At 38.3% G+C, this 22,106-nt stretch overlaps 1 protein-coding gene across 1 annotated transcript; it reads right to left on the bottom strand.

Moving 5' to 3' along the window:
- Positions 1 to 20,500: 20,500 nt before the first annotated feature.
- Positions 20,501 to 21,750, bottom strand: LOC126767845 (fibrinogen C domain-containing protein 1-like). Its single transcript, XM_050485521.1, has 3 exons — positions 21,467 to 21,750; positions 20,878 to 21,414; positions 20,501 to 20,817 (listed from the first exon to the last, which is right to left on the bottom strand). Exons 1-3 carry the CDS (start codon positions 21,682 to 21,684, stop codon positions 20,676 to 20,678), a joined length of 897 nt encoding a protein of 298 aa, XP_050341478.1. The 5' UTR covers positions 21,685 to 21,750; the 3' UTR covers positions 20,501 to 20,675.
- Between the last annotated feature and the right edge of the window lie 356 nt (positions 21,751 to 22,106).

Raw genomic sequence — 22,106 nt, 5'->3', positions numbered from 1 at the left:
TGTGCAATCCTCTTTGTACACCGTTCCGCGTTGATTGAAGGAGAAATGAATGAATGCTAAACTATTTCACTCAGAAAAAAATCAAGAATTTCGTAGTCTGGAAAAACCGCATTCAGTAATAAGAAATCAAAAATATTTTCAAAAGATTTCATATATGAGTTAACAGATTGCAGCTGAAGAGAAATCAATTAATGCTTGGCTTTTAGGATTAGAAAACTACACTTCCTCACCAGTTGCCTTCATTAATTTGAAAAAAATACAATTTTCCAACAAAAAGCTGCCACAAACCCATAAGTAGAATATTAAAAATTACAACAACACTAATACACATACGTTCATTTTGGCGTTGCTGTAATAAAACTCGAAACTAAACACCCTTCACATAACGCTTGTATGGCAAAATAGCAACTTCCTTGGAAATAAATGCAAATCTAAACATATTCGCAACTTGATAGCTAACGGCTGCAATGGTAAATTACAACGCATAGCCACCTTGGCGCCAGTGGAACATCGAGCACGTTGCAGCGCCCGTAATTATGCTTTTCGAACCGATTTCCACTCCATGCAGCAGCGTGGCGCGTTGGGCGTGTGCAGCAGGGGCAAAATGCAAACTCGTAAATTATTAAAAGAGTGCTGCGAACTAATACAGCAATTAAAGGAAGCGAAGGCTGGGCTGGCTGAGGCCATAAACAAGTGCAATCAAAATACAGCCAAGCAGCAGCAAGGATCCGCTTTTTGCGCCACGCCTGCGAGTGCATATGCCGTTGCACTTGCATGCTTTGTGCACGTCTTGCTGCAGCTGCACTTGAAACTGCCGCATGTTGGCTAAATGAAGCAAAGAAACGCATATAGCCTGCCAGCAAATGCATGCGAGTGAAGTTGTATGTATATGTGTGTGTGTGTGTGTGTGTTGTGGCTGCTTGTTTAATTTATGTGCTCGTTGAATTTTCACTTCCTGTCTAGTCGCAGGAAGACGCCCTCAAAGGTGCAATTAGTTGCAAGGCTCCTCGGCATATCAAAGCGGGCTTGCTAACAGTGCACCAATACAAGCAAACATATAAATTATGGAGAGCTTATGGCTCGGCGCAACAACCATACACACATACGCACACCGCATGTGCAAATAAATTTTAATTCTTAATATATCTTTGCACTAACATAATTTATGTTCAAGCCGTTCGCCACAATACAAAGCTGCTTAAGAACTTGGCACTGGCACCTCGATTGCCTCATACACAAATCTAGGCGTGGCAGCCACATATGTCAATGGCAACTGGCAACAGATAGCAATCGAAGCGGAGGCACCTCGGTATGTGAAATTTTGTAATTAATTTTCGCTAACTTTAGCAATAAAGCAGCAAAGTAATAATTTAAATTAATATTCCTAACATAAGTAGGCAATGTGTGCAACTGCAACTTGCAAGCAACAACATGCAGTTTTTTTTATTTATTGTGTATCTAATTTGCAAGCATTTTCGCTGAGTCCGTGAATAGTTGCACAAGTATTTTTCAGAGTTTAATTTCCTCCAAGCTCTACTTACAGCCTGGTTGCTAATCGAACTTTGGCTGAGTTATGTGTAAATACTTGAAAAGTTGGCTGAAAGTTCTGCACATACTCATACGCGCCCAGTTGGAAAACCTGATGATGTTGTGTGTTGATGCCTAAATAAGCTGACCGCTGCACCTTAGAGATCTGTCGCTTTATGAAAAAAAGTATTTTTGTATTAACTAACTCAGACGTTGGTTTCACATAGCAGGAGAAGTTAGTTAAAAAAAAGTATATTATAATTTACATATATATCCTGTCGTCCAAAAGGTATCGGGAATTCTTCAATTAAATCTCCCGCATATATGGAAGACAGGAACCAGTGTGTTTACAGCAGCTGTTTATGTCGGTCGACCTCAGTAGTGTTTGTCGAATTTTACAAAAAATTTTAACGCCTGGGAGTTTTCGTCCTCCAAGATAAAATCACGACTGAAAATCGTACAAACTATTTTTCATAGACACAGAGCATGTTCTCCATAAACCTTCATTGAAATGCGCTGACTTTCCGCTGAGTTCGTCTTCATATTAAAGTAAAAAAATAGCAGTAAGAAAATAAATATTTTGCAATACCCATTTCCAACTGGGTATATTAATTTCTACCGTCGCAAAACTCGTTAAACTTTATAGTTGCATTCGTTATTACAAATTTTTCGAACTTGCTACATTTCCGATATATAATTGCCAATACCGCGTACTTTTTCGCAGTTGCTGCCACTTATTTAGTTTAATTTTCAACACTGTTTGTTATGGGAAGTTTGATCTTCGGCATTAACACGAAAAGTTTGGTTATAGTTTTCCTATCAATTAGCTGTTTTACTATATAAACACGAGCAGTAATACATCCGATGTAGATTTGATATGCACCCTTAGATGAAAAAAAAGAAAAAATGTTAACTTCGGCTGCACCGAAACTTTAATACCCTTCACACGTGCTTTTTTTTCATAGCATAAAAAAAGTATGAAAACCAGCTTATTCGGATGTTGATGGGTCAGTTTCAATGACAGCTATTTGCTTTAGTATCCCAATCTGAATTATTTCATAAAGATAACTCGCCAAAAGAAAAGGCTTTCCATACAAGCACTTTTTTCCGTTCGTTCAGTTTGTATGACGGCTGTAGAGTATAGTGGTCCAAAATCGGCGGTTCCGACTAATGAGCAGCTTCTTGGTGAGAAAGGTACATGTGCAAAATTTCATGATAATACTTCAAAAACCGAGGGACAGGTTCGCATTTATACAGACAGACATATTGCAACCATCAAAAGCATTTTTTGCACCAAACTATCTATTTCCAAGTTCATTCAAGTTTTCTCCCATTTTATACTATAGCAATATAGGTTGCTACTAATTTGTGAAGTTAAACAAAGCCTTCACAGAATAGTTGTCGGGAGTGTCTTAGAAACTTGGACGCTATTCAACACACGGAACTTTATAATTCAAGAGAATATAGTAATACATCGTAGCTAGCGAGCTGGAGATGAGAACAACTCTTCCATACGCCTACTTAAGACAAAAGCTTTTATGAGCCGCTATGGCGAAATTACAGCACGCTTATAAAGATTCACAGAGACTGCACTTTGCACTTCACTCGCTAACCCTAAATATGGAAAAAACACTAGAATATAAAAAATCTGCATTTGGTGTTTTTCTTGACATAAATGGAATATTCAACAATGTTTCCAATAGCGCAATCGTTAACAGTCTGCTAGCAATGCGGGCAGAGCCTACCAATATAGCATGGATAAAAGCTCTACTGAGCTGCAGGAAGATTAATGAATAATGGAACAAAGCCAGGTTGCTCACAAACGGTGAAGGCGAAATTTCTAGATACAATCAGTAACGTGAGGGTCATACACAATATATCTGCCAAGCTATAAGACACGGTACTCTTTAAAAGAGGACAAGACCATGGTTGAATTAACAATTAAGGAGCATACCAAGTACCTGGAAGTAATTTTGGACGTCAATTTCGCATGCTATATAACCCATACCTGGCCTCAGCGTCAAGAATCTGATTTTATGGTGCCAATGATGATGCACTATTCGAAAGGTAACTCATCTCATCTTACCACCAATCGACATTGCAGTGGAAAGCAAAATCAGCCTCAAGATTGGCTGCATTAGGTGAATTCTCTACAAGGAGCTTCGGGCATAGCTCAATAAGCAGGGTGATGGTAGAAATTATACTACCAGGTATCAGGAATACTGAAGTATCTTCGAACTGTTACATCTCTCTGTCTACCGAACAAATGCAGGAAATACTACAAACGATATACAACGAAGTTTCCAAAAGGGCTGACAGGCGGATCAGTGCGAGATTGAATGCTTAAAGTACACGCAGGATCGCCATGTTCATGTTCAAGAGCACTTTCGAGAAACACGCTTGCCTCTTACTCACACGGTCTCGAAAGAACTGCCGGCCTCTTGACAAGTCACAAACTACTGGCATCACATGTGAGTCGGATTAGCATAAGTGTTGATGATACATACAGAAAATCAATAGTTAATATGAGGGAGACGCTGGAACATATCCTATGCCTTTTTCCAGCACTATCTAGAACTCGTCTTAACTATTTAGGAGCTTCGGAGTTCAAGGGACTAGACAAAGTATCAAACGTAGATATTAAGTCCATCTTAAAGTGCGCAAAAAGCGTTGACGTCCTTTTGACAAAAACTTCACCTCAAACTAAACTGAGGCTCCACCGGGCATTACTAACATCCAGTACCTCTATGTATGGCGTGATGGCTGCGCGGTATAACTTAATCTATCACATCTGGGGTTACAATTAAAAATAACAACTCTTCAAGCGCTACTTTCGAGCAATCGCAAACCTTAGGATTAATGGTATTATACATATATGTATAGGTAGGTTAGGTTGAAAACATTTGCAACTACTTACCAGCCACTAAAGGCATTCCCCACTTTATTAAAGGCGCATTAGTGAGCACGCGTTGTTTTCGTATTGGCAAATAATTTACAGCACTCTTGTCGGTTTCAGATCATACGGTCACTTTTGCTATTTTATTCCCATCCACAGTGCATACCAAATATTCATCTGCGGAAATAATAAGCACGCTGACTTGTAAAGTTTCCGCAAATGTACTTCACAATTCGTTGCGGTCGACATTTTCAACCAGCAAACCGTGACATCGCCCAACAGTAACAACAACATACAAATTATGCCGACCGCATTTCACAATGGAAGCAACCGGCAAGTCGCTAACCAATCTCGAGGATCAGATGACGGCTGTTGTGTCAATGCGCCTTTGCATTTTAATCGTCTCAGACGAAACTTGTGCCACAAAACAATACTCGGCCAGCAGCACATAACAAACACATGCAATAATGCTCTCCATAAAATGGCATGTATCTTGCAAGAACAACAGCAAAAAGGACTGGCGCTGACGTTGAAAGCGGCAGTTCATGCTCAAGCTACTGTGACCGCAAAACTCATTTGGCTAAATGTAAATGTGTCCGACACGCTCTGCTTGATTCACTTTATGCCGCCGTTAAGGCGGTAGGCGGCGTGACGACTGGGCGTAAAGGGGCTGCAGGTGCCACAAGAACTACTGGATTTCTTGGCAGTCGGCTGCTAAAGCAAGCAACTTCATGTTGTTGTTGTTGCGACTGTCCCTCAACTCCGCCTCAGATTGCTTTATGCTTGTGTCAACTCACTTTACAGGCACCCTGTTAAAATCGGCGTGCACGTGTGCTGGTATGTATGTGTGCGTGCGCCCGTGCGCCTCACACTTTCGCTAAGTCACACTCGACCCGTTTGCAGTTGCAGATTGCGCTCAATTTGCTACTCATTTGTACATGGTTTTGGTTGTTGTACATTTGGCCTGTGGCCTTAACTTCTTTTGGCTTTTGATATTCGTTTACCGTTGTACAGTTTGTACGAGTATCGCTTTCGTTTGCCTGTTATTGTTTCGGACAATGAATTGAGTCGTTCCAATTCCGTCATTATGCGGCACAATACCGACCAGAAGTGGTTGCTTGATGGATGAATAAGGCGAAAGCTCTACAGCACAACTAAGATATCCAGCTCAAAGCTGCGGGCATGCATTGGTGAGTGAATGCTTAGTACGAGGATCCGGGCGTGTAATGTGCAACTTTATGTATTTGTAAGCAAACACTCAGTTTAACATTATTGTACTGGTTCACTTTGCAGGTCTGTTTGTATAATGTGCAGAAATAGATAAATAAACCGTTAAATTATTGCATACGACGGTATGTATGGGGTATTTTATGCACAAAGGACTGGAATTTTCTTCTAAAGCGTGGCATTTTTATGTGCTTTGGTTTGGTTCTTCTTTTAAAACCCGGAACAAAGTATATTACGCTTAAAGTGAAGTCTTTAACAACCAGAAGGAAGCAGCAGAGACCCGAAAATATATACATATACAAATGAACTGAATAACGAACTGAGTCGGTTTAGCCAAGCCTTCTGTCTGTATATACGCGAACTAGTCTCACAATTTTTAAGATATCGATTTGAAATTTTGCTCATATTCTTTTCTCTTTAAGCCGCTGCACATTTGTCGGCACCGCCGATATCGAATCACTATATCATATAGCTGCCATACAAACGATCGGAAACAAGTGCTTGTATGGAAAACTTTTTAATTTCACTAGATATCTTCAAGAAATTTGGTATGAATTATTTTCTAAAGCCATGCTGTCAAGTCTGATGAAAATGTTCAGATCGAGTCACTATAACACATAGCTGCCATAGAAACTAAACGATCGGAATTAAGTGTTTATATGGAAAAATTTTTCATTTGACGAGATATCTTCACGATATTTGGCACTTGTTGTTGTATAAAGTAATTACGCAATTTTTCAATTCGGATTACTATAGCGTATAGCTGCCATACAAACTGAACAACAGAAGTCAATAAATTGCCAAAAAAAAAATTTGATTTGACGAGATATCTGGAAAAAATTTGGCATGGATTATAACCTAAGGCAATAATGCAATCTTCGAAGAGATTTTCCAGATCGGATAAATACAGCATATAGCTGGCATGAAAATTGAACGATCGGAAACAAGTTCTTGTCTGGAATATTTTATATTTTAAATATAATTGTCATACAGGTATTTTTACTAAAAATTATAGGTAGCATCTGACTAATCCCATATTTCAAATCCGCCGAAGTTTTCAATTCCTCTCACATTTGGTAAACTACTTATTTTTTCTGGAATACTCCGTGCTTTCGACTGCTACGTGGACGCTGTGTGAACACAATTTCGCATTGCTGCAACTACCGTGTCGTATATTATCTGCTTGCGGATTTGCTACATTTGCTGCAACAATAAAAATACAAGTGGCAACCACATGGCATTTATTATTATTTTCCCTTGTAGGTTATTTATATTTTACAACACAGTCTTGCTAGTGTGTGTGTGTGAGTTTATGTGCGCCGCCTGCCTACTTTGCTTAGCCTGCAAATGGCCAACAGCATAGGGATAACAAACAGCCGCAAAATGTGTCAGTTGGCATAGTAAGGATCGCAGGCAAAATTCTAGCAATAAAAACAAAACAAAAAAAAAAATAACGAAGAACAACGAGCATTTATATTTTCCGTGCTTTACAAATCCTCAAATCGTGCAACGCTTAGCTTGCAACTCAAGCTGAGACCGGTAACCATACATAAAGACACATAAGCATAAAAGCTAACGGCATACTTTTAACTCCAAAGCAAATAATTCCAATTTCCTAATCCTTCAAAAGGCGCACAGATTCAACACAATGCACAGATCCACGCCAAGTGCTGCAGAAGCATAAAGTAGCACGTACTCATTTACTTATGTATGTATGTGTGCACCTAAGTAAGTATATTTAGTGTCATATGCATATACATATGTACATATATATACATACATGTATGTGCCCATAGATATGCAGATGCAGGTCGCCTATTAGCCTTTGCCCCAAGTCCTACGTACTCGCTTCGTTGTATTTTCACTTTTAGTGCTGCCAGCTCGTGGCACTGTGCTTATAAAAATAAGCAGCAAATTGTTGCTTTCCCCAGCCAACCGCCTCCCCTCACACCACCGCTTTGTGCGGATCACGGCGTTTGTGCAGGATAAAAGGCAAATTTTTGTTTATTTAGTTTGTTTGCTCTGCTATTGCCTCTTTCACTTGTGAAAGCTGCCTGTATAGCTGTCTTTATGTACTGCTAGTTAGCTTCGGCAACAAAACGACAATAACAGCAACAACTTAAAAAGTAACATGTGCCAATTTTGTGCAAAAATTCCTAATTCTAGGTGCTCTCTTCACCCCTTTCGTTGGCCATTTCTAACACAATACTTGTTGTAGGTATGTATGCAAGCATTATGTGTATAACGTTGCCACATATAAAGTGTAAGTGTGCATGGCATGCTCTGGTTTTTAAAAAGCGCTCTTTTGTCATATTAATTGCCTTTATGTACCTGCAACTTGGGGAACGTGTTTCGAACTTTTGTCTTGTTATCCTTTCATCACAAATACACCGACATTTGTAATCCAACAATTGTATTAAATTGTGTGTTTTTTTTTTGGAACTGCTTGACTTTATTGCACGGGCACAAAACCAAGTATTGTTGTGATTAATTATATAGTTGGTGATACCTTAACATTTTACAAGAAAAGCTGCAATAAAATACAGCGAGTCACATTGCTACAATGCTTGACATGCATAGGCGTAAAACCGAATAACCGAAATTTAGAGTTTATTACAAGTTACCCTTACAACGTTAACATAGATAATAGGTTGGACCACATTTATGCGGTCAGTGCTGTTTTTCACATTGTAGTTCCAGACCGTTGAACGAATTATGTTTCTGGCAACTTCATAAAGATCATGAGCTAAGAAAGATGCTTTAAAAGCTAAGGAAACAAGTAAAGAACGTTCATTTCAGCTGCACCTAAGCTAATGGGTTTTTCAAATAGGACGCTACAAAACTAGACCAATAAGGACAGCAAACGACGCCATATTTTTTCCTGCTCTTTTGACATCTCTTCAATAAGTTTTGCCATTTAGTCATGGAAAGATATACGATTCAACAACGAGTCGAAATTATTAAAATTTACTATCGACTTTCGGAGTTGGTGGCCTCAACTTTAAGAGCGCTTCATCCAATTTATGGTCTTCATAATCGCACTGTCAGATCAACAATTAAGCACCTAGTGAAAAAATTTGAATCCACAGGCATAGTACAAAATGTTCCCGTGCCAGTGAGACAAAAAGTGCCCGTAGTGTCGCATCAATTCAGGAAGACCCAAATCAATCTCACACACGTTGTTCTCAAGCGTTGGGCATTTCTGTGACGTCATTGTGGTGAATTTCGCGAAAAGATCTTGGTCCACATCTTTACAAGATCAAATTGAGGCAAGAACTGAAACCGTTTGACCACCAGAATCGTCGTATGTTCGCGAATTAGGCTGAAAGTGATCCGGTTTGCATGGAAAATCATCTTCAGCGATGAGGCTCATTTCTGGCTGAATGGCTTTGTCAATAAGCAAAATATGCGTTATTAGTCAGGTAGCAACCCACATGTACTCCATGACTCACCACTGCATTCCGAAACAACTACGGTTTGGTGCTGTTTATGGGCCGGCGCTGTCATTGGGCCGTACTTCTTTCGTAATGAGCAAAGACCGGCACGTTACTGTGAATGTGAATCGCTACCGCTAAATCATATCCAAATATTTTTGACTCGAATTGGATGATATGGACTTGGACAATATGTGGTTTCAACGGGACGGCGCCACAAGCCACACAGCGAATGTCCCAATGGATTTATTGAGAACCACGTTTGGTGAACGTGTTATCTCACGAAATGGCCGGGTCAATTGGACGCCTCGGTCTTGCGATTTGACGCCGTTAGACTATTTCCTGTGGGGCCACGTCAAGTCTATGGGCTATGCCAACAAGCAAGTGACGACTGATGAACTTTGTACAAATATCGAAAGTACATTTGCAGCAGTATCTTTCGATTTATACTTGAAAACCATCGAAAATTGGGTTCAGCGTCTAACTTTTGTAGGGATCTTATTGTAAGACCCTGCCTAGTTATCTACAACATATTATACTGGAATGGTATACAATTACAGTTAATTTAGCATTAATAATTAAGGAGGGATTTTGACGTATCAGTATTTGTGCCAGGTGTATGCAATGGAAGTCCGATCTGAACAATATTATTGAAGGATTTCAATGAGGAAATTTTCGGAGTTGGTCTTTTTAACAGCTATTTCTAGACTTATTTACAGTTTAACTTACCATTTCATAATGAACAGAGTTATTACGCAAATCATGTAAATTTATTATGATAACAGTACGCATCGAGTGACACATTCAATCAACAAGACAAGGAAACAAAACTTATTGAAAGAAACTTTTGATGAGCGCATTATCTCACGTGGTGGCTTCAAATCGTGTGATATAACAGCGCTGGACTATTTTTTGTGAGGTTACAAGAAGTCGCTTCTTTATGCAAATAAGAGTCCGCCTCCGGAGATTGACTCCTTGCTTGCTGGAAGAGAATATACACCGGTTTAGTGCTGACATACTACTGTGCTCAAATTGAAAATTGAATTTTGTCCACTTCATCTCCTTCAAAGTAGTACCCTCCCGCTGCAATACGCTTATGCCAATGAGTTTTCCAGTCATCATTGCACTTGGAAAAATTTTCCGTCGTGATGGCCATCAGAGCCTTCTTCGATTCAGCTTTTATGTATATCCTTCATTGAGTCAAAAAGGTGCATTTGCTGTATAGTCAAAAGTTACACGAAGGTAAATTAGGCGAATGCGAAAGTTGCGGCACGATATTACTTGAAAATGTGGCGAAATGATCACAAATAACCAATGCAGTATGTTATGGTACATTACCGCACTTCTTTGTACAATAAATTCAGACATAGCAAAAATCGAAGAATTCACTTTTAGAGCCTTACAAAATGAAGCGTATCACAAATACTATGGAATATATTCGAAAAACACTTGAAGTATAAATTAAAAATTCACCTCTTTCTTCTTGAAGATCACATAACTAAAAAACATCGCATTTACACAATAAAAAATATGCGAAGTTCCTTCTGGTTGTTGCAAACTTCATAACCTTTCAACATACCATTTAGAGGAAGCTAGATATAATAAATTTGTAGGAGATTGACATAAAAAATATTTCAAATCCTTATACATTCTTAGGTGATATGTTACTAAAACATAAATATTCCCACCCTTAATTAAAGCTTTACTCACAATCTCAGATTTAATGTCGCATCTTAGTCATATTCGAAATTAATTTTGTGTGAATGAAGGACAATTCCGCACTTGCATGTTGTGTGTGGTGTCTATATGTCTGCCGACTACCGATTTGTGGCTCCGACACAATGCTAATAAAGCAAATTGAGCTAACGACCTGGAGAATTTGTGCACGAATAAGGCCAATAATAATTGTGATTTATTCAATTGTGCTGATAAATGACGGCAAACAGTGCTGGCAGCAAAACTAACAACTCACACGGCAATAAAAGCAAAAAAATACATAAATACTCACAAAATGTATATGACATGTCTTTTTTTATGATTGCACATGTGTGTGTGTTTGGCACTTTGCTTTGTTTTGTATTTCGGTGATAAAATGGCATTTGCAGTGCCTGGTCTTGTATAGTAATAAAATTTGACAAGTTATTAATTTTGTTATACTTGAAAGCTGTATTTACTCCGGCATGCACACATACACAGTCGCACAATCTTATTTATGAGCCATTGTGACAATAGTCAAGCGCACTGCTCGTTTGTTGGAGCACACGGATGTGTAATACACAAACGCAAATACTTACAAGGCGTGTCCCAAAAGTTACCGAATTTTTTTATCTAATCATGCAACATACAGCTTTGAAAATATGCATTCATTATCTTTCAAAAGCACCATCACTATGTGAAAGGAAAGGAAATGGAAGGAGTATTTTCCTTCATTTTTCATTCAAACACCCGTAACCGACGTGCGCAAAACATTTCTACGAGCATAAATAACATAAAACAATTTATCGATAGCTAATATAAATAACTAAGAAATCTAATGCAAAGGAGAGGAAAACAGACTGCCTACCAAGCAACATTACAATCGGCCACAACAATTTCGGGATGGGATAGATACCGAGAGTTAAAGAAGAAAGCGACAAGCATTTGCAGACAAAAAAGTGAGAGGCCGAAGTGCGTGAGTACGTAAAACTTGACAAGCTGCCCCACAGGGGTTATACCCGAAATTTCTGAAAAAAGATGCGGCGACTAACAGAAAGTTTCAAGACCGGAGCATACTCCCAGAGGTAAACTAGTGATTAATGCTCAGACCATACTGAAATTATGGAGGGAACACTTTTCCAACCTGCTGCATGACAATGAAAGCATGACAACCGATGAAGATGCAGCAGACGTTCTATTGCAAGACCATGAAAAAGTTCGAATAGGCGGCGAGAACTGACTTGGGGCGTGCATCAGTCGGACGAAAGCTTGTCCGACGATTGGAATTTAAGTGTGCTCTGCGCGATTCACATAACGAAAGACCCCACAATCTGCACCAACCACGGTTCTATAAGCCTCCTCAACATCGCATATAAGGTTTTATCGAACATAGTGTATGAAAGACTGAAGCTCTTAGTTAACGAACTGATTAGACCTGAAAAACTTCGAAGTTTTAGATAATTTCGCCTATCTTAGAATCAGGATTAACACCAGCAACAATACCAGCGTCGAAATACAATGCAGAATAACCGTTGCCAACAGGTGCTACTTCGGACTAAGTAGGCAATTGAGAAGTAAAGTCATCTCTCGACGAACACAGACCAATCCTACAAGGCACTCATCATCCCCATCCTATTATATACATACATACTTATGTATATGTTGCATAGGCATGGACGATTACAACATCTGATGAGGCCGCGTTTTGAGCTTTCAAGAGAAAGGTTCTGCAGAAGATTTATGGTCTTCGCTCATTGGCAACGACGAATGCCGCAGTCGATGGAACGATGAGCTATACGACGACATTGACATAGTTCAACGAGTTAAGAGACATCGGATATCCTGGTTGGGTCATGTCGTTCGAATGGATGAAAACACTACAGCTCTGAAAGTATTCGAAGCTGGGAAGCAGAGGAAGAGGAAGATCTCCACTTCCAGATCTTCCAGATGGAGAAAGACCTGGCTGAACTTGCAATCTCCGATTCGCGCCAAACAATGATAGGGGAAAACGGCTGGCGCGCCGTTGTAAACTCGGCTATAACCGCGCAAACGCTGTCTACGCCAATAAAGAAGAAGAATGCACGCTATATACATATGTAGCTTTGAAAGATAATATAGCGTACATTTTATTCTATAACCAAAAATTTACGGTTATTTTTCGGACACCCCTTGTAGTTAGGAAATATTGTCTTAAGGTTGAAGCTCGATAAATATTGTGTTTATATCCCGCACCAGTTAAACCTTTATTTATTATTGATGCCATTTAAATCGTAAACAATACAACATTCGGAATTGAGCTTAAATTGCTTTACATTCTAGCATACTACGTACGCTATTATTAATGAAAAGCATTTATTTATGCGCAAGTGTAAGTCATACAAATGAAAGTGGCGTTAAGTAATACTCGAATACCCTGAAACACCCTTGAGGCAAGTCAAGCGAAGTTCTTAGTAAGTGCAACATAAAAAACGACCAACGAAATGGAAACAATTCCTGAATTAATATTTATAAATATTTGCGTCTCTTTTATGCGACGCAAATTGTCGGTGCAGATGCAGCAAGCGACAAATGGTCACAAACTCAATTCCGCTATACTTACAGCAAAGCAACGCAAAGCTCGGACATGAAAGAACACTGGTAACGGTCATTTTATATGTAATAGCTGATTATATACGCAATAAAATTTAAACTCAAAACTCAAATTCTTGGGGAAAATATGCTGTTAGACAAAACGCATTGCCAGAGCCGTACCTTAAACCCGGAAACGCGGCCCAAAAGTGACCGAGCTGCATGCGCAACGCCATTTATGTTAATATTAGAAAATGAAAGAACGTAAAGTAATAGAATTGCGCTACAAAGTCGCGTAAAACACGATGCTTACAACGCCTGAAAAGACAGCGCACAACACAAGCATAAGCTTCAAAAGGAAAGCCAAAAACATCGTGCAAAGCTAAGAAAGTACAGCGCTTGTCGCGCAGTTGCTGCAACATGACGACAAGGAAATTGACGCTGGCAGCAAACTGCGCAACGCTGGCAAAGGCAAAATGCACCGGCAGCAATTGAAGGTTGGGGCGCGCGGTAGCGTGGAGGACTTAGTTATGCGCGAATGTAAGAAAAGCGCATAAAAATAAAATAAAGCGAAACAGCGCTCAAAGTGAATTTTGTTTGCCACTTCGCAGCGATGAATATTTAGCTTCATACTCTCCAAACACCTACCTACGTTGTTGTGATTGTTATCATTGTTGTTGTTGCCGCGACACTTACTGTAGTTGTGTAGTTGCGACAACGCAAATTTCATGACGCTTTAGCGCGTTCGCTCAGCAGATTACCGCAGCGGAACGGGGTAGTATTTGATCTAAAGTAAGGCGAAGCTTTTAAGAATATTGGGGAAGCTGCAGAGATAACTTGGCAGAAATAGTGAACGAGAAGTGGAGTTATTCATTCATACTTTAATGGTTTAATAATTTAAGTTAAGCAAAACACTTTCTCAAATTAAAAAACATAAAAACAGTTTGCAATAAAGATTTCCATACGATTTATGCATTCGACGAAGATTAGGCCGCAACGTTGCAAGTGCAGGGCGTGCGCTCATATGTGTTTTTCCTAATTTACTTAAGCGCAAATCTAACTTGCTAACTTAAAGGCTTCGCAATACCTTAAGCAAATGAAGCAACCCAGTTACGGCAAAAAAACTTCAAAATTGTAAAATGTGAAAATGGAAGAAGAGTGAAATTAAGAATCATATTATATGGCACGAAATAAAATCCGTGTGAAAGCGAAGCAAAAACTGTTGAAATGCGATTTCGAGCTTTGTAAAACAAAAGAACAACACTAACAAACAACAACAAAACTTCAAAAGCAAATGTATATAAACTATCGAATGCAAAGGAAAATTTTTGCTCATACTCATACAATCACTCAAATACAAAAGTTGCGAACAAAAGTAGGACAAACTGTAGTCGAAATCAAACTGAAAATGTTTGCAAAGGCTGGCAACAATTGAACAATCGAAAACTAAAACTGAAATTGAGCAAAACGCTGGCACTGTGTTTGATGTTTGACGGAATTACGACACGACATAAACGGAGAAGAACAAGGCACCGGAAATTAGTCAAAGGTGTACTTGGCTATACACGAAGGCATATACCATGGTTGTAGGGGCAGCAGGCAAAACAAATAATAATAGAAATAAAAACAAGTTTGCATGGATAACAACGGATACAAAAAACAAACGATAGATATTTCTGTAATTTGTTAAAATTAAAGGAAAATTAAATACTCGAGGGTTCTTAAAGGGGCTAAAAAAACAACTGAAAATTGGATTTTTCACAGACATTTTTGCAAAAAAATTAAAATTTCAATGCAAATTTGCGACATTTTTTACAAATAGTTGTAATTTAAAAAAAATCTTTCGTTCAAGTCTTTGAAAATTGTGTCTCGAAGATCTGTGTAAAATTCCATGAAGATCGGTTGAGTAGTTCTCGAGAAATCTTGCCAACCGTCTTCAAAAACACAGTTTCGAGAAAAACGCGTTTAAAGACTCTCCGAAACTATTACTCAGATCAACTTGAAAATTTAAGACAATATTTTAAAAGGTGTTGTGAAATTAAAGAAGACATTGAAAAATTCGATTTTTTGAAACCAGTAAACCCATGCCCGAGTTCACATGTTATTTAAGAAGATTTGGTTCGGAACTATTTAGTTCACTAATACCAGATGATTTCAGAACGCACATTCTAGTGGGATATTCATTTCATTCCACTTGTAATGCGTGGCATTAATATAGCAAAACCTTAGTGTCGTTTCTTAGACATATTTGGTATGTCGGGAGTGGTTTGTTACATTGATCGCAGACACGTCAGATAAACTCTGCATTTTGATAGTGGCTACTGAGATGCAAGTTCCTTCCACAAAGTTTCAAACCGTAATTTGTCTACCTTCGAAATCGTTTGGCGAAACCTTCATTATTTTCTATGAACTTAGGTATAACTGTTTGGGTTTGGTTTGTGCACCTAAAGATTAGCAAAATTATGCAAAACCATATAAGCAAATTTATGAAGCTTTTATTATCAGGTAATCAGACTGTTATTCGTAAGGTCACGAGTGATGCCAAGGGGACATCAAGAACTAAAGGCCTTAAGGCTGCCATGAATTTGTGGAGGGCAGGTTCGTATGACTAGCGAGATGCATGAACCGTAATTATACCAGAAATGATTGACATGTGAAGAAGTATCACTTGCGACCCAATAAGGCAGTGTCCAACTCCTATTCTTACGGTAAACTGAGCCTTGCCAACAACAAGTCTTACGTTTCAGGCACCCAAACTAATCTGTTATCAAAGTAACTTGATGTAATTGCTAATGAGTTCTGATACTCTTTGACTAACCTTGACCGCGCTGTCAGCAAGGTTAGTCTCTGAATGAAGATGCACTTTGAAGCAATACTTCAACTAATATCTTCATTGCAACCACTTCTACTTGAAAAATACTACAGTGGTCTGATATCCTGAACATATAGTAAAGTTAATGGAGAGCTCTTGGCAAAAAACTATTCCTAAAAGCCTCTTTCGCCCACACCGTAACAAGTTTTGCGTTACATTTAAATAAATCTATTTGGTTTTTAGAACAAACTATTTCATTTGAAAATCACTTAAGAACACTATTCTATTTCTAGAACAGGCAAATTCCATTTTTGAAGCACATCACTTCGCTTTTATGTGAAAGTGAAATACAGAACACAACTGAATATATTGTGCATTGTGTATTCTAAAGGATGATCTTTTTGGAGGTTCCCTATTTTTTTTTTAAGAAAAAGGGCAGAAACTGCAAATTTAATGGGGAGTGTTTATTATCATTCGAAAGAATCTTCTTTGTCATTTATTTTTTGAAGATTATTTCTTTCAAATGTTGGCCGCGGCGAGGCCTCTGATGGTTCAATTGAGTTCAATTTTTTATGATTTGTGATGATTGTGATGACACACGTGATGTTTTGCTCCAAGGCCTGCACCGAAGCGGTATTGTCCGCATAGACTTTAGAATTTACATATCCCTACAGGAAAAAGTCTAACGTTGTGATATCACATGATCTTGGTGGCCAATCGACAGGACCAAAACGTAAAATTATCGACTCACCGAAATGTTTGTTGAGAAATAAGTCCATTGATTGATGCGATGTGGGGTAAGTGGCGCCGTCTTGTTGAAACCAAATGTCGGCGAGATCACAAGCTTCTATTTTATGAAGAAAATAGTCGGTTATCATGGCAGGATAACGGTTGCCATTGAGGGTTACGTTCTCACTGAAGAAGAAATATGGACCGCTGAATCCACCGGCCCACAAACCATATAAAACCATTTTTTTTTCTAAATGTAATGACAGCTCTTGAACGTCTTCAGTTTGCTCTTCGTCACAAATGCGGCAACTTTGTTTATTAACATACTCAAACAGCCAGAAATGGGCCACATCGCTGAACAAAATTTTAAACTTCTTGTAACTTTTCAAGAGTCCTAGGAAAGCGATGTTGCTTGGGAAGGTCGATCGGCTTCAGTTCTTGCAGAAGATGTATTTGTACGTTTTCAATGAAAGATCTCAACGTATAATGCGTTCCATAATCGACTATCCACGGTCTTCGTGACCACTCGCCACTACGGCTGTTATATTTTCTTCAATGTGTACTGGACGTGGTCTCTTCGGTCGAATATTATCCAATAGTTAATGCTGGATCTCAAGTTGCGCGAGACCGTCAAACACATTCTTTACAGAACGTGAGTTTTCCAAATAAAGCTGAACGACTTGTAAACGTTGCTGAACAAAAATAACATGACAACGTGACACGACTCACGCGTGATCTTTCAAACTAAAGGCTACTATAATAAGTACCTCTGCTTAGATCACCCGTTATGTCCAACATATTCGCCAATTTTTTCACATGCAGCGAAGGATTTGCATTTATTAAAATAACAAAAAATTTAACAACAAAACATTTGTAAATCCCCTTAGATAACTGACAAAAACTGGAGAAATTATGACTAAAATATTTGGAAAAATAAAAGTAGTTGAATTGCCAAATATGTCATTGCTTTTCAGCTGAAAACAGTTTTGCTCGAAATATAATATATTTTCGCAGAACGATGCGATTGAGCAGAAAAGCAAAACGCTACAATAAATAAACCGTGGGAGCTTCGATATACGCTTTCACCTGAAATAGCCAATATTTGCCGCGAAAGGCGCAAACATCCGTTGTCTGCCGGTGACAGCGATGCGTCGGATACAATATGGTACGTGTTGTCTGCACCAGTTTATGCATGAAACGAATTAGACACAGGAGAAAACAAAATTCAGCACACAAAACAAAACGAAGTCAGCAGCAGAAAACTCGATTACAAAGAGCCACTATGAGGGGGGCGCCTGCAGGGCGAGCAAACAATAGTTTTATGACCCGAATTTCAGCTTTGTTTCGTTCGCAGTTTCATTTCATATGCCTGCGCTCACCTATTTAGGCTGCTCTGCTATTTGCAGTGGCACGCAATGATTTTTTGTAAATATATTGTTGATATGAAATATTTCTACGACTAAATGAAATATGAATGCGCAAAATAAATAAATGACAGGCGAATACTTTCGAAGCGCAGCGCAATAAGTTCGACATTTTGGATGACAGGTGAAAAGCATGGGAGAGATACCAAGAGCCACAAGCTAAAATGCTTTTGTACACATATCATATTTGCCAAGAAAAAAAAAACACTTCGAGAGGACGTACGTGTGTCTCAGGGCAGCAAAATCAGTGGGCAGTCAGTGCAGCTAACGACGGATGGTTGTATGGCATGTGGACAGGTGCGAGCGGAAGTGGCGCGCGTGTCAACGAACCGACAATGCGACGTGGTGATGTGATTTGCTGACGTGTGGCGATGCAGACACAAACAACAACGCGGCATGCGAACTAGTGTTGATGTGTGAATGCTACGTGAATATTTCATAAATGGCAAACACATACACACAAATATTTGCTGTAAGGTCATGTTAGTGGCCAAAGCACGAGAATTCGAACTTTTAATAGCAAATGAAATAAGCACACATACACACAGCTCTATACAGATACCACAAAAAAACCAAAATTTTTTGTTTTAATATTTCAATTGAGTGTTTGTGATTTCATTTGAATAAGTCATCATGAATGCGCTCAATTGCCCGACAGAAATGCTTGTCAAAACTGTCATCATTTAATGTGGAATTAATAGCGCATAAGCAGTATAATACGTTCAACTGTCAGTCAAATTGCTTACAAATTAAATTGCAGTTATGTAAATAAAGTGCAACAAAATGCGCGAACACTAAATGTGTGAAAAACGTCAAAATATTTCATATAACTCAACACAATTTCATTTTCAATTTATATACATTATGACAAAAAAGTACACCAGATGTAATACACTAATGCCAACCATTTTTCCAGCCCTCGAACACTTTTCATAAGCTTGTTTTGAGATGGCCTTCAGCTACTTCAGCGTATTTTGTTTTACATCTTCGTTCGACTGAGAACGGGTTCTACGTAGCGGCAACTTCAGTTTGGGGAACCAGAAAAAATCACACGGAGCCACATCTGGTGAATACGGTGGTTGATCGATGGTATTCATTGCGCCTTTGGCTTTAAACTCGGTCACAATTGTACTCTTTTTTCAGCTTTATCAGAACCAATAGAGCAAGAACGCATTTCATACCCAAGGTAACCACCAAAATCATTCGAACGTATGTACACGCGAAATATGTCAAGCTCTCTTTTCAGAGTGATGAAACTTGCCTGATTTTCAAGCGCCACATCCTTCACATTTTAATATTTTCATCAGTTGAAGAGATCGAAGGTCGTTAAAAACGAGGTATTCAACGATTTTTGAATTGTTTGATTTGAAGGCTTTGCACCTCTTGCTTGTGTTTTTAATAAAACTGAATTTCAAAATTCCAAAATTCTCAATGATTTCGCATACGAAATTTGGTTAGAAAAAATAAATTGGAGACAGACTTTTTGTTCGATATTTTTATCTATTGTAAAAATCGCAACGCACTACTGAGGTGTACCGTCTTAAGCAGCTGCTGCAAAGAAAATGTTTGGCAGATTGCACTTATATTTGGCACAGTAATTAAGGGCAGTCCTACAAACTAAAAAAAATACATTTTTTTGAAGTTTCATTTACCTGGGGAATTTAATTAAGATTTTTGTCTGCTTTTTTGTTCCAATATGTAATATTTGGCGTACTCACAACCCGTCGTAAAGCATCGTAAAATCGTAAAATTATAAATTTTTACACTTGTTTTAAAAAATTGTTGTTGGATTTCATACAAAAATGAGCTTACACATTTACAATTCTCAATGCTATGTTTTCGAATAGGTCGAGCGAAATGAGTAAGTGTAAGAAATACGATCGCGGTACTTTGAAACTCAACGGTGACCAGAAGTAAACAGTAAGTAGAAGTAAAAAGTAAGTATAGAATAATATGTCAATATTTTTCGACACCTGAAGAGGTGGATGGTGCTATCCGAACGCATATTTTGAGAAATCTCAATCGGAGTGGCAAAAATCCTTCGGCAAATCCTTCAAATACCTGCAAAATGGAAAAAATTTTGAAAAACAATGAAGCGATCTTCAGTGAATAATATTTGCTCTCGTTCTCTAAAAAAGGCCACCCGTCTGTCTCGACGTTAAATTCAGTAATTACAAAAGCAAATAAATCCTTTTTCCCGCTTTGAAATTTCTTGAATTTATTAAATTGAAAACATTATTTTGTTATCATGAGAGTGTTGATCAAAGATTGCATAATGTCTGTATCAAAACGAAAAATTGAATAAAACAATAATAATACGTTTAATTAATAAAAATTAAAACCGTATCCAAAAAATTATGAAATCATTTGGCCTTCAGTGACATGCGTCTTAGGCATTTCTCTGTGGGGCGTATCATCATTTGCGCGGATTTCAAAGATTCATCCTCAGCTATGCCGAACCATTCGACGCCAGTGCTCGTTTGTCCATATTCTCCATTAAGATGACTACAAATATGCACATAAATCTCAAATACACGTGGCACAAGTTAACGGTGTTGTACTTACCTATCATAGCAGCTTTTAAACCACCAGGCACCTTTGAAATGAACAGCACAATTTTTATGGGAACGGAGGTCATTATCCTGATCACGAGTGGTGAATTTCATACCAAAGTGATATTCCAAGCTATTACCAGCAGTGCCTGTATAAGTACCCAATATTTGAAGAGGATATCCCTCCGATTCACTGCCGACTACAAATTCCGAATAGCGCGCATAATAACTTTCACCACTATATCTCTGCAATTCAATATAGAGCTCATGCTGACAACTACTCGTGAAGGCATGTAGTTTTTCCAAACCAATCCAATAGTTTTCAGCCAGCACCCCGAAACCGTTTTTATACTCCCCCCAGTCTCTATAAAAATCCACGGCATCACTGACACGTCGTTGTATAACTAACCAGCCACCATAGTCCACCTCTTCGTTACAGTAAACGGCAAACGGTGTGTCACTAAACTTCTCCAATGTTATATTGTAAACACCACTTTTGAAGCTCTCAGCTGCTGCCTCCAAACAGCTTGAAGGCACCGACTTTCGAACTCTGAAATTTTACCTAAAATAGTACGAATAATCTTTAAAATAGATTACACTACCTCTCCTGTTTGGTTTCAATAAGAGATATTTGTGCCAAAATATCATCTTCCCGCTTTCGCACAGCTTGCAATTCTTGAAGGAACTGTTTAACGACATCTATTTGCACATCACAATTATAGTCATAAATCGCGCTTGAATTTAGATCTTCACCGCTAACCTTCTTAATGGGAAACCACAATAAATAATGTAGTAACAGGAACAATATAAAGCGGAGCATTTTAATTTCTGCGACGTGCTCTAAGCGACTGTTTCGTTTAAGCTAAGCTGGCGTGCTAAAACTTTTCAATATTAACAATATAAATATAAGGAGCTTGTATATGGTATGCAGGAAACTACATGGCTTACAGTGTGATATAAGCTTAAATTTTTAGTTAAAAAAAATAACGATTCAATATGACTTTAGCGAACAATTCTGATAATTATTTGCACTGAAAAAAATGCCAACGCTGTCATTTAAACTATCATTCATAGATAAATTTATTTATTTGTATTTTATTTATATTATACTTTATAACAAATATTTGAAATGTTACATGAGCCCACTGTAAATATTATATACTGTATTATTCATGGGTAATACCCACATCTGTGATAACCTCCGAACTTTTTTGTTATCAATTCCCGCTCACTGCAAATCAA

The sequence above is a fragment of the Bactrocera neohumeralis genome, chromosome 2 (genome assembly GCF_024586455.1).
Source record: "Bactrocera neohumeralis isolate Rockhampton chromosome 2, APGP_CSIRO_Bneo_wtdbg2-racon-allhic-juicebox.fasta_v2, whole genome shotgun sequence".
Taxonomy (NCBI): domain Eukaryota; kingdom Metazoa; phylum Arthropoda; class Insecta; order Diptera; family Tephritidae; genus Bactrocera; species Bactrocera neohumeralis.
The sequence above is the reverse complement of the archived record's forward strand: the minus strand, read 5'-3'. Positions and strand labels throughout refer to the sequence as shown.

Excerpts from the sequence above, each read along its gene's own strand:
- LOC126767845 (XM_050485521.1), bottom strand. The coding sequence starts at position 21,684 with ATGCTCCGCTTTATATTGTTCCTGTTACTACATTATTTATTGTGGTTT. Across the intron at positions 21,415-21,466 it reads ATTGAAACCAAACAGGAGAG|AGTTCGAAAGTCGGTGCCTT; the intron begins GTAGTGTAATCT and ends GTAAAATTTCAG. Across the intron at positions 20,818-20,877 it reads TTTAAAAGCTGCTATGATAG|TCATCTTAATGGAGAATATG; the intron begins GTAAGTACAACA and ends GCATATTTGTAG.